At 38.6% G+C, this 13634-nt stretch overlaps 1 protein-coding gene across 1 annotated transcript in view; it reads left to right on the plus strand.

Annotated features, from left to right (window-relative positions):
- The first annotated feature begins 1239 nt into the window (after positions 1 to 1239).
- LOC142538732 (uncharacterized) overlaps positions 1240 to 13634 on the plus strand; it is a 76781-nt gene continuing 64386 nt past the window's right edge. The window contains exon 1 of the mRNA XM_075644029.1: positions 1240 to 1369. Within this exon, the coding sequence (XP_075500144.1) occupies positions 1240 to 1369 (130 nt within the window). The remainder of the gene's footprint in view (positions 1370 to 13634) is intronic.

The raw sequence follows: 13634 nt of genomic DNA on the forward strand, positions 1-13634 counted from the left end.
TCAATCAAATCCATTTTGAAAATCATAACAATTTCATATGGTGTCTGTTCTTCGATCCGGTTTCGATTATACAATGTCTATCTCCAAAACACCATATATAGATCAAATCATGATTCCTTTCATACCATATTTTCAAATCATATCAAAACAAAAGAAAACTTACGTCTTGTTGCAGCTCTTGTCGAAAGGAACAAGAAAATAAAATCGGATTGCAAATCGGACGGGCAGATCTTGTGTAATCCAAATTCTAAGAAGTGCAAAGGCGTAAGGATTTTCACAGAGCTTTCTCGATTCCTCTTTCTGCTAAATTCTGAGGGAATGAATGAAAGATTTATATATATACATCCAATTTCATGGCAAAGAAACGTGGCTTATTTTTCTTGCATCTCAGTTGGCGTTCGGGCGGTCAAAAACTACTGCTCGGGCGCAGAACGTTCTGTCCGAGCCTCAACTTGTTATACACTGGCGCTCGGGCGGTCATTTTCTACCGCTCGGGCGCCAGACGTTCTGTCCAAATACTAAGCTTGTGGTGCACTAGCGCTCGGATGGTCTTTTTCTACCGCTCGGGCGCCAAAACTTTTGTAGCCCATTTGGTCTTGTAATGCACCGGCGTCCGGCTTCTCTCCTCACATTTTACTTTAGTTCTTGAAATCTCAATTCTGTCAATTAATTAATATCTGATTACAGTGATAAAATCTCGGGCATTACAAGAAGGGGGGATTGAATAAACACTTGATAGTTTTCACAAATGCAAGTCAAAATATGGGAAATAGATCAATAGTTGTTCATATCTATTGACACTAAGAGCAGCAATTCCTCTAAGAAATCTTCAAAATTGGTGACAGACCAACCATCTGCAACACAGGGCTCCTAAGCCCCTTCATCCAGCTCAACTGACAAAGATCCTATCTGACCTAAAGTACAAACTGAACTCTTATCAGTTGCACGAACACAGTCATAAAATCCCCCGAAGTAACGTTGATCAGATCATTCAAACCGTGACTGACTGACAAAACCACACCCACCAAGTCAACTGATGAAGATACAACAACAATAAAAAAACAATCGTTAAAGAATCAGCTTCCTCTACCAGTGTCATGATTTCCGAGACATTTTTTATGGTTGAATATTTATTGCTCATCTCTCTCCAATATCTTCAGTTGACAATGAATCAGCCATTACAGTAGCTACTTCCATTCTACAAAGCTAGAAACTGAACCTGCTCAACTAGTTGAATCAATGGATAATGTTGAACCAAGCAACAAGTTGATTTTATTTTCCGTGCCTAAAGAAAACATCCCTACTGAATCACTGGAGATGGAAATAGGAGAAGAATTTCAATTGGATGTCATTATTTCGATTTTCACTGGTATATCTTCTCTTATCTCTCAAATCAGGACTGGACAGACAATGACTGATATTTACATTGCAAATCTGAAAAACAAAGTGGTCAAGGATCTTAAGAATTTATCCAAAGATGTCAATATATTCACTTAGTTGGATTCTATGCGAAAGAACTGTGCATCCATTTCTCAACTATCCAGCTCTCATGATACACTTTCACAGAAGATGGATTTGGTTCACACCTGTAATGGCCGAGATTTTGTTATGGTGATCTGAAATGATTAATTAATAATTGATGTGATTATAGATGGATCAATCCGAGGAATGATTTGAGATAGCATGTGATGAGATATGTGCAAGGACAGAAACCCTCGCGCATATGCGCGACCAAGATGCGCGCATATGCGCGAGCATGGTAGAGAACCTCGCGCATATGCGCGAGAAGAGGGCGTGCATATGCACGAGCATGTGAAAGATATAAATGCCGAGACAGTAGGTCTCGCGCATATGCGCGGGGTCAGGGCGCGGATATGCGCGAGCAGAAGAAATGTCAGGCGCCGAGACCAGTAGGTCTCGCACATATGCGCCGATGAGGGTCGCGCATATGCGCGAGACGTGCAGCTCTAAGAGTGAGCCACGTTTTCTTGCCATGCATTCGTATATATAAATTCTTGCAATTCATTCAGAAATCTTCAGAAAGGAAAATCGAAAAGCTTCATGAGAGTTTCTTCATATTTTAGAGAATTGTGGTTTTGCAAGATCCAGCCATCAGAATTTCAATCTGAGTTCAGTACTATGTTTCTATCAACAAGGGCTTCACACGGACGTAAGTTTTCTTATGTTTTGCTATGATTTGAAAATATGATATTGAAGGAATCATGATATGAATAATATTATCTGTTTATGAGATTGTTGTAATGGTATAAACAAAATCAGATCGAAGATCAGATACCGTATGAAATTGTTATCATTTTCAGATTGAATTTGATTGAGATTATATAGATTTGGTATCAGATTGTGTTTGTAGATTGATTATGAGTTGAGATTGATATCTTTGGATATTGTATTGCTGGTATATCGAGATTGTGATGTTATGCCGTTGAAACAGAATTAGATTGAGTTCTGATCATTTCAAGTATTGCTTTGAGTTGTATATTGATATTGTATTTCTCGAATATATCATTCCAGAGTGGGTATTGACGACTTCGAAGAACGATCAGAGCCAAACTGATATTGATTTCATTGATCAGATTGATCTACGAAAAGAAATGTATAAATCAATGTTTAACCGGGAAGATACGACTCGAGTTAGATTCGACTTGAGTTTTCCCAAAACCACATACTTATTTGTTATGGCCTTAATACTTTTGTATTCTTTGAATGAATATGCTTATTCTATTAATTTATAGAAAAGAAGAGAATAGAAGATAGATATCGAGAAAGAGTCATGGGCAGATGTGCCTAATCATTGGCAGAGGTGCCAAGTCTTTGGCAGAGCTGCCAAGACACTGGATGTTTGGTTTATATCGATGTGCTTAGGAGTAGATCAATTTCTATTGCAGAAATTCGATAAAATGTGCCAACGTCCGAAAACCGGGATCCCTAGACTAGATGATAGTCGAGTATGAGATTAAGAGTTAAAGAGTTTGATTTACAGTTTTATATCGATTCATGTTTTTCAGATTATGATACATGCTATTGATAACTGGTCCATGCTTTTATATCTGTATATATGATTGCATGTATACGTTGTTTATACTGGGAATATATTTCTCACCGGAGTTATCCGGCTGTTGTTGTGTTTGTTAGTGTGCATGACAACATGTGGGACAGGATTAGGGTCGAGAAGAGGATGAGAGATTGAGATTAGCGTGGAGATTCGGACCCTGAAGTAGAATTGTTTTCATTACCTGATATGTAGTGAATGAACAGTATTTTGTTATGAATTACTTTTGTACAAGACTTGTACTTTTGATCTTGATGTTGACCTTGTAAACGAAATAAGATTTATTTCATATGTTGCGCACTCATGTATTTTAAAAAAAAAATTTTATGACCCAGTTTACTTAATTGTTACATTTGATCCTAATAATGATTAAGAAAATGAATTAGCTTCCAGGTCCTCACAGCAGGTGGTATCAGAGCTGTACTATCCTTGGACTGAGATAGAAGCGAGTGAGCGGGGTAGATTGAGTTTTCTTTCCTGCTTTTGCTATGCTAGCGTGTCTTATCGCTTTTAATACCAGTTTACCTGATTATCTGATTTGATTGGAAATATGTATTTGGAGAATTAATCAGAACCGATTCTTGATCAACAATAAGATGATTAGAGGAGGACTGAAACAGAATTGTTGTATTTGGTTGCTAACCATTTTGATAATCAGATATGCCTCCTCGAAGAATCCTAAAACAAGGTAGTACTTCTAATAATCCCATGGATGCCATAGCAACACCTATGGAAACACTACTGAAGAGATTTCAGTCGTTCAAACCACCGACTTTGAAGGGCATAGAGAATTCTGTTGACTGTGATAGTTGGCTTGATGACATTGAGATGCTGTTTGACTCCCTTGATTATACAGATGAAAGAAGAGTTAGACTGATTGGTCACCAGTTGCATGAAGTTGCAAAGAATTGGTGGATCACGACCAAGAGGGCTTTGGAGCATCGAGGTACAGTTATTACTTGGAAAATCTTTAAGACTGAATTTTATCAAAGATTTTTCCAAGTATCGTACAGAAAAGACAAGGTGCAGAGTTTGCTAATCTGAGACAGGGTCAGTTGAATATTGAAGAATATGTGGCCAAGTCCTCTACCTTGTTATGTTTTGCTCCACATGTTGCTGAGAATGATGAAGCTGTTGCTGATCAGTTCATTAATGGGTTGAATCATGAGATCTTTACACTGGTAAATGCTGGGAGACCGAATAACTTTGCTGATGCTTTGAATAGAGCTAAAGGAGCAGAAGCCGGCCTGATAAGGCAGAAAGGAGCTTCGTGTGTTGCCCCAGCACCGAAACAGCAACAACCTCCTACTCAATTTCAGCAACCCCCTCCCAGATTCGATAGTGGCAGTAGTAGTAGTGGGAAGAAAGATCATTTGAAAGCCCAAGGAAGACAGTTTAAGAGGCCTGGTAGTAGTTCATCTAGCTCCAGTGGTTCACGACAGAGCCAGAGTTTTGCAGGGATCTATTGTAGAACTTGTGGAGGAAGACATCCTACCGAGCAATGCCAAGGAGTATCTGGTAGTTGCAACATCTATAGACAGTATGGACATTTTGCCAGAGTTTGTCCACAGCGAGGTTCCCAAAGATCCCAGAGAGCAGAATCATCTGGATCAGTGGCTCAGACAGATAGACGATCATCTGTTGTTCACTCTTTCCAGCCATCCCCTACTACTCAATCACACCCGAGGCCAGGAGGAAGCTAGACTGTTAGCCAGCCTCCCAGACAGCAGGACAGAGTATTTGCTTTGACTGAAGAACAGGCACAGGAAGCACCAGATGATGTTGTTGCAGGTAACTGTTCTTTATGTGGTTACTCTGCTTATGTATTGATTGATACAGGTGCATCCCATACATTTATATCTGAGCGATTTGCATTGAGTAATGATTTGCCTATTGAGTCATTATCTGCTGTAGTATCTGTCTCTTCACCTTTGGGAAGAGGTCTTATATCAGTGAATTCTGTGAAACATTGTATGCTACAATATGACGGGCATGAAATTGAGCTAGATTGTATTGTACTCGGTTTGTCTGATTTTGACTGCATTATCGGTATTGATATGCTGACCAAGTACAGAGCTCCCGTAGATTGTTTCCAGAAGATTGTGAGATTCAGACCTGAGATGGCTGATGAATGAAAATTTTACGGTAAGGGTTCTAGATCTAGAATTCCTTTGATATCTGAATTATCTATGACTCGATTGTTATCGAAAGGAGCAGAGGGATTCCTTGTGTATTCAGTAGACGTACTGAAATCGAGCCCATCATTGGCAGATTTGCCAGTGGTATGTGAGTTTGCTGACGTCTTACCAGATGAGATTCCGGGATTCCCTCCAATCCGAGAAATAGACTTCAGTATCGAATTGATACCAGGGACAGTTCCTATTCCAAAACTCCATACAGAATGACACCGATTGAATTGAAAGAATTGAAAGAGCAGTTAGAGGATCTACTGACCAAGGATTACATCAGACCGAGTGTTTCTCCTTGGGGGCTCCAGTATTGTTTTTCAGAAAGAAAGACGGTTCAATGAGACTCTGCATTGACTATCAGCAAATGAACAAGGCTACGATAAAGAATAAATATCCTTTGCCTCGTATCGATGATTTATTTGATCAGTTGCAGGGTTCTTCTGTTTATTCCAAGATCGATCAGAGATCCGGATATCATCAGCTGAGAGTCAGAGATTCTGATATATCGAAGACAGCTTTCAGAACCAGGTATGGCCATTATGAGTTTATAGTCATGCCGTTTGGTTTGACGAATGCTCTAGCTGTATTTATGGGTTTGATGAACCATGTGTTTCAAAAGTATCTCGATGATTTTGTGATTATTTTTATTGATAATATTCTGATTTATTCCAAGAATATGATTGATCATGCTGAGCATCTTAGAACTGTATTGAAGATTTTGAGAAATGAGAAATTGTATGCTAAGCTGTCTAAATGTGAGTTTTGGCTGAAGCAAGTTGTACTCTTGGAACACATCATATATGGAGATGGTATTTCTGTTGATCCCAGCAAAGTTGAGGCCGTAATCAACTGGCTTAGACCGACATCAGTGCCATAGATACTCAGTTTTATGGGTCTAGCAGGCTACTATCGTCGATTTATTAAAGATTTCTCCAGTATTGCAAAGCCGATTACTTAGTTGACTCAGAAGAATGCACCATTTGTTTGGTCAGAATAGTGTGAATCAAGTTTTCTAGAATTGAAAAAGACATTGACAAGTGCTCCTGTTTTGACTATTTCGTCAGGTAATGGTGATTTTGTTGTTTATTGTGATGCTTCTCATAGAGGATTGGGTTGTGTTTTGATGCAGCGAGAACATGTTATTGCCTATGCCTCGAGACAATTGAAACCACATGAGACTCGCTACCCGATTTATGATCTTGAATTGGCTGCTATTTTATTTGCATTGAAGATTTGGCGACACTATCTATACGGTGAGAAATTTGAGATTTATTCTGATCACAACAGTCTGAAATATATTTTTTCACAAACAGAATTGAATATGAGGCAACAAATATGGCTTGATTTATTGAAAGATTTTGATTGCGAGATCAAATATTATCCAGGAAAGTCAAATGCAGCAGCTGATGCACTGAGTCGAAATGTATTTTCTTTATCCTTATCGATGAATGGTGTTTCAAATTTGATTGAAGATTGCTGTATTTCTGGATTAGAATTTGAGACAGATTGTAAACCATTAATACTCTATGCTATTCAAGTCGAACCAGAGCTACTTTTGAGAATTAAAGAAGCACAGAAAGTTGATCAAAATATTCAGAACTCGATTTCGATGGTCAGAGCAGGGCATCGATCAGAATATCAGGTTCGTGATGATGTATTATATGTGAATAATCGTCTTGTTGTGCTCGATGTTTTAGAATTGAAAGGACAGATCTTGTCAGAAGCGCACAGTAGTCGATTCAGTATTCATCCTGGTGGCAGAAAGATGTATAATGATTTGAAGAAACATTTTTGGTGGAAATAGATGAAATCAGATATTGCGGATTTTGTTTCCAAATGTTTGAATTGCCAACAGGTAAAAGCGGAAAGAAAGAAACCAGGAGGTCTGTTGCATAGCTTATCTATTCCTGAATGGAAATGGGATAACATTTCTATGGATTTTGTGACGAAGCTACCACGATCCTCCCGAGGTTGTGATGCGATTTGGGTCGTTATTGACAGATTAACCAAATCAGTATGTTTTATTCCGTACAAGATGACGTACAGACATGACCAGATGGTGGAGATTTCTGTCAGAGAAATGGTCAGATTGCATGGTGTGCCGAAGTCCATCGTATCAGATCGTGATCCTCGATTTACTTCGCACTTTTGGCACAGGCTGCAACAAGCTCTAGGTACGAAATTGCATTTGAGTACTGCATATCATCCTTAGACAGACATACAGTGAGAAGTTTGAGATCTGTTCTGATCACAAGAATCTGAAATATCTGTTTTCACAATCAAAATTGAATATGAAGCAATGAAGATGGCTTGATTTATTGAAAGATTTTGATTGCGAGATCAAATATTATCCAAGAAAGTCAAATGCAGCAGCTGATGCACTGAGTCGAAAGGTATGTTCTTTATCCTTATCGACGATTGGTGTTTCAAATTTGATTGAAGATTGCTGTCTTTCTGGATTAGTATTTGAGACAGATTGTAAACCATAGATACTCTATGCTATTCAAGTCGAACCAGAGCTGCTTTTGAGAATTAAAGAAGCACAGAAAGTTGATCAGAATATTCAGAACTCGATTTCGATGGTCAGAGCAGGGCATCGATCAGAATATCAGGTTCGTGATGATGTATTATATGTGAATAATCGTCTTGTTGTGCTCGATGTTTTAGAATTGAAAGGACAGATCTTGTAAGAAGCGCACAGTAGTCGATTCAGTATTCATCCTGGTGGCAGAAAGATGTATAATGATTTGAAGAAACAGTTTTGGTGGAAACAGATGAAATCAGATATTGCAGATTTTGTTTCCAAATGTTTGAATTGCCAACAGGTAAAAGCAGAAAGAAAGAAACCAGGAGGTCTGTTGCATAGCTTATCTATTCCTGAATGGAAATGGGATAATATTTCTATGGATTTTGTGACGAAGCTACCACGATCCTCCCGAGGTTGTGATGCGATTTGGGTCGTTATTGATAGATTAACCAAATCAGCATGTTTTATTCCGTACAAGATGACGTACAGACATGACCAGATGGTAGAGATTTATGTCAGAGAAGTGGTCATATTGCATGGTGTGCCGAAGTCCATCGTATCAGATCGTGATCCTCAATTTACTTCGCACTTTTGGCACAGTCTGCAACAAGCTCTAGGTACGAAATTGCATTTGAGTACTGCATATCATCCTCAGACAGACGGACAGTCAGAGCGGACTATCCAGATATTAGAGGATATGCTTAGAGCTGTAGTGCTAGATTTTGGCACTAGTTGGCAAGATTCTTTGCCTCATTGTGAGTTTTCGTACAACAACAACTATCAGATGAGTATAGAGATGGCTCCATTTGAAGTGTTGTACGGAAAGAAGTGCAGATCCCCTCTTTATTGGGATGATATCTCCGAGGTACCTGAGATTGGGCCTGATATGATCTGAGAGATGACTGAGAAAGTGAAACTGGTTCGACAGAGAATGAAGACAGCTCAAGACAGACAAGCCAAATATGCCAATGTTCGACGACGACTGTTGGTATTTGAGACAGGAGACAGAGTATTTTTGAAGATTTCTCCTTTCAGAGGCTTTGTCAGATTTGGCAAGAAAGGGAAGTTGTCTCCCTGTTACATCGGTCTTTATGAGATTCTGGAGAAGATAGGTGATCGTGCCTATCGACTTTCTATTCCGCCTTCTCTATCTGGTATACATGATGTCTTTCATGTATCTATGCTGCGGAAGTATCTGCCTGATGCTTCTCATGTTATTCAGCTAGACGAGGTAGAACTCGATGAAGCTCTGAGTTATTTCGAGAAGCCGATTCAGATTCTTGATCGTAAAGAAAAGCAACTCAGAACGAAGACTATTCCGCTTGTGAAAGTTCAGTGGAGTCGTCATGGTATTGAAGAATCTACCTGGGAGATTGAATCAGACATGAGACAAAAATTCCCAGAATTATTTCACTGATGTGAGTTTTCTATTTAGCTTCTATTATGCATTTCTTATTGTATCTGATTTACTATCTGATTTGATTGCTGCGATTTCGAGGACGAAATCAGATTTTAGAGGGGGAGAATTGTAATGGCCGAGATTTTATTATTGTGATCTGAACTCAATCTAATTCTGTTTCGACGCATATGCGCGACCAAGATGCTCACATATGCGCGAGCATGGCAGAGAACCTCGCGCATATGTGCGAGAAGAGGGCGCGCTTATGCGCGACCAAGATGCTCACATATGCGCGAGCATGGCAGAGAACCTCGCGCATATGTGCGAGAAGAGGGCGCGCTTATGCGCGAGGATGTGAAAAATACAAATGCAGAGACAATAGGTCTCGCGCATATGCGCGGGGTCAGGGCGCGCATATGCGCGAGCAGAAGAAATGTCAGGCGCCGAGACCAGTAGATCTCGTGCATATGCGCCGATCAGGGTCGCGCATATGCGCGAGACGTGCAGCTTGAAGAGTGAGCCACGTTTTCTTGCCATGCATTTGTATATATAAATTCTTACAATTTATTCAGAAATCTTCAGAAAGGAAAATCGAAAAGCTTCGTGAGAGTTTCTTCATATTTTAGAGAATTGTGGTTTTGCAAGATCCAGCCATCAGAATTTCAATCCGAGTTCAGTACTATGTATCTATCAACAAAAGCTTCACACGGACGTAAGTTTTCTTATGTTTTGCTATGATTTGAAAATATGATATTGAAGGAATCATGATATGACTGATATTATCTGTTTCTGAGATTGTTGTAATGGTATAAACGAAATCAGATCAAAGAACAGATACCGTATGAAATTGTTATCATTTTCAGATTGAATTTGATTGACATTATACAGATTTGGTATCAGATTGTGTTTGTAGATTGATTATGAGTCGAGATAGATATCTGTGGATATTGTGTTGCTGGGTATATCGAGATTGTGCTGTTATGCCGTCAAAACAGAATTAGATTGAGTTCTGATCATTTCCAGTATTGCTTTGAGTTGTATACTGATATTGTTCTTCTCGAATATGTCATTCTAGAGTGGGTATTGACGACTTCGAAGAATGATCAGAGCCAAACTAATATTGATTTCATTGATCAGATTGATCTACGAAAAGAAAGGTATAAATCAATATTTAACCGGGAAGATACGACTCGATTTAGATTCGACTTGAGTTTTCCCAAAACTAAATACTTATTTGTTATGGATTTAATACTTTTGTATTCTTTGAAAGAATATGTTTATTCTATTGATTTATAGAAAATCAGGGAATGGAAGATAGATATCGAGAAAGAGTCATGGGCAGATGAGCCTAATCATTGGCAGATGTGCCCAGCCTTTGGCAGAGCCGCCAAGACACTGGATGTTTGGTTTATATCGATGTGCTTAGGAGTAAATCGACTTCTATTGTAGAGATTCGATATAATGTGCCAACGTCCGTAAACCCGGATCCCTAGACTAGATGAGAGTTGAGTCTGAGATTAAGAGTTAAAGAGTTTGATTTACAGTTTTATATCGATTCATGTTTTTCAGATTATGATACATGCTATTGATAACTGTTCCATGTTTTTATATCTGCATATATGATTGCATGTATACGTTGTTTATACTGGGAATGTGAGGCCCGGGGCCGAAGAGGGCGGGGGGTGATCGCCGGTGCCATCAGTTGCACGGACAATGAGCGGCTCCTGGCAGGCTTCTAGGTGGAGAGAACATGAATGAACCGACCCACACGGGAATGAGAGGGATTTTGAGACTGTTCAATGTAATGGACTGTACAGTTTAAGAGGGCTTAAAAGATTTGATTTGTACTACTCATATCACGAAGGTGCATCTTCTTTTCGGTAGCTCATCACATAAGAACTCCAAAGTTAAGCGTGCTTGACTTGGGGAAATTTTGGGATGGGTGACTTCCTGGGAAGTTTCCCAGGGTGCGTGTAAGTGAGGACATAAGCACGCTGGAAAGACTCGTCTTGGTACAGTGAGGACAGTCGTCGAATCTGGGGCGTTACAGGGAATATATTTCTCACCGGAGTTATTCGGCTGTTGTTGTGTTTGTATGTGTGCATGACAACAGGTGGGACAGTTTCACGATCGAGAAGAGGATGAGAGATTGAGATTAGCGTGGAGATTCGGACCCAGAAGTAGAATTGTTTTCATTACCTGATATGTAGTGAATGAACAGTAGTTTGTTATGAATTACTTTTGTGCAAGACTTGTACTTTTGATCTTGATGTTGACCTTGTAAATGAAATAAGATTTTTTTCATATGTTGCGCACTCATTTATTTAAAAAAAAATTTATGACCCGGTTTACTTAATGGTTACATTGATCCTAATAATGATTAAGAAAATGAATTAGCGTCTGGTTCCTCACAACACCAAACTATCATCCAAAATTGATTCAGTTCATATTTAGCTTTTCTCCATAATCGACAATATGTCAGCTCAGATGGCTTCAGTTTTGTGTGTTCTAGGATGATATGTAGCTACTCCTGGTGTTGACAAAAAAGGAGAAGAAGTAGAAAAATATGCTGAACGGTCTGGATCAGTATCTGAGAACAAGTATGTAGTACAAGAATTAATTTTTTTATATAAGTTTCGGATGATAAATTTTCATCAGCGGCTCCTCAATTTCAGTTGTTTACATTGGAGTTTTGCATTATTTTGCCAAACACCAAAAATGGTGAAATTATTGGATCAAGAATTTGGTACATTTTTGTGGTTAATAAATGATAATGTGGCAAAACTAACTTAATAGAAACTGATGCAACTAGTACAGTTAAACAAAACTGATATCACTCTATAACTGAATAAATAATTCTAAAGGATTTCAGTTTACCAAACATCAGAATCCGTCTAAAACAGAACTCTAACTTGATGTTAACATCAAGCAGTCTGAACAAACTGGTCACAACAGTGTACGCGTCAAGACTGATCGTAACAGTTTACGAACTGTCAAAAAAGCATTGACATGTACTAAAATGCCAACAGACACTTTTGATTGAAAAAATCTATTTTTGAGAGTATAAATAGAGGAGGAGTTGACTTCAGAAAAAATTAATCATTCCCCGATAAGATTAAATATTCAAAGTCCTTGATATACCTGAGCGAAACTGAATCAGTTCAATGCACCCTTAAAATAATTTTATCTGATAATTTAAGGATCATTTCGTGCTAAGTTAGTGTCATTTTGTATTACTCTTGTATGGTAGTTTGTAGACTATATATTAATTCAATTTGAGATACTAGGAGTTTCTGTTTGGCAGTGTTTAAGACCAAACTGAATTTGGATTTTGCAAACTACTTGTATCATCCAAATCCTTCTAGTGTAAAATTTCCTAAAAGAAGAAGAGATGACGTAGGAGCTTCAGTTCTCCGAACATCCAGAAACACATATGTCATCTTTACACTTCAACTTACCCCTCCCCATTCATTATGTGATTTGTTCTAATCTGTAAGTCTAGCTTCTTTCCGCATTTATATGTTAGCAAAATGATATAGACACTCGAGAATAGTTAGTTTAGTTGCCAACCCATCTAAACTAATCGAAAGAAATTTAATGTAATGTCCGAGATTTTATTCTGTTAATATGAGATTATTAATTGATGAATTGATGTGATTATAGAAGGACCACTCCGAGACCAGATTTGGAAAGGCATGAGTATTGTATTGTTGAAATCCCGTAGGTATCGCGCACATGTGCGGCAGAGATGCGCACATATACGCAAGTACCAAGTGCCGAGGCAGAAGACCTCGTGCATATACGGGAGAAGAGACGCATATATGCGCGAGCATGTGAATTGCAGAAGTGCCGAGACAGTAGGTCTCGCCCATGTGCGCAAAGACAGGGCGCGCATATGCGCGAGCACTGAAGTATGAAATTGTGACACTTTTCTTGCCATGCATGGGGACATTTTTAAGCCTCCTTCAAAATTCATTTTCCCTTCAGAAATTCAGAATAAAGAAACCGAGAGTCCTTGGAAAAGAAGTCCTCAAGCTTGTCAAATACTATAATTGTGATTTTGCGAGATCCGTCCGTCAGAATTTCAATCCGAGTTTGGTACCGTGCTTCTCTCGACAAGAGCTTCAAGATATGTGAGTTTTCTTATGTTTCAGCATGGTTTGAAAATATGATATTGAATGAATCATGATATAATTGTTATTATGTGTTCCTGAGATTGTTCTAATTGTATAATCGAAATCAGATTGAAGAACGAATACCGTATGAAATTGTTATCATTTTCAGATTGGATTTGATTGAGATTATACCAATTTTGAGAATATCAGATTGTGTTTGTTATCGATTGATTATGAATTGCTCAGATTGGTATCTATTGATATTGTATTGTTGGGTATATAGAGATTGTGCCGTTATGCCGTCGAAAGTTGATTAGATTGAGAATTCTTGTGT

This window comes from Primulina tabacum, chromosome 3 (assembly GCF_025594145.1).
Source record: "Primulina tabacum isolate GXHZ01 chromosome 3, ASM2559414v2, whole genome shotgun sequence".
Taxonomy (NCBI): Eukaryota; Viridiplantae; Streptophyta; class Magnoliopsida; order Lamiales; family Gesneriaceae; genus Primulina; species Primulina tabacum.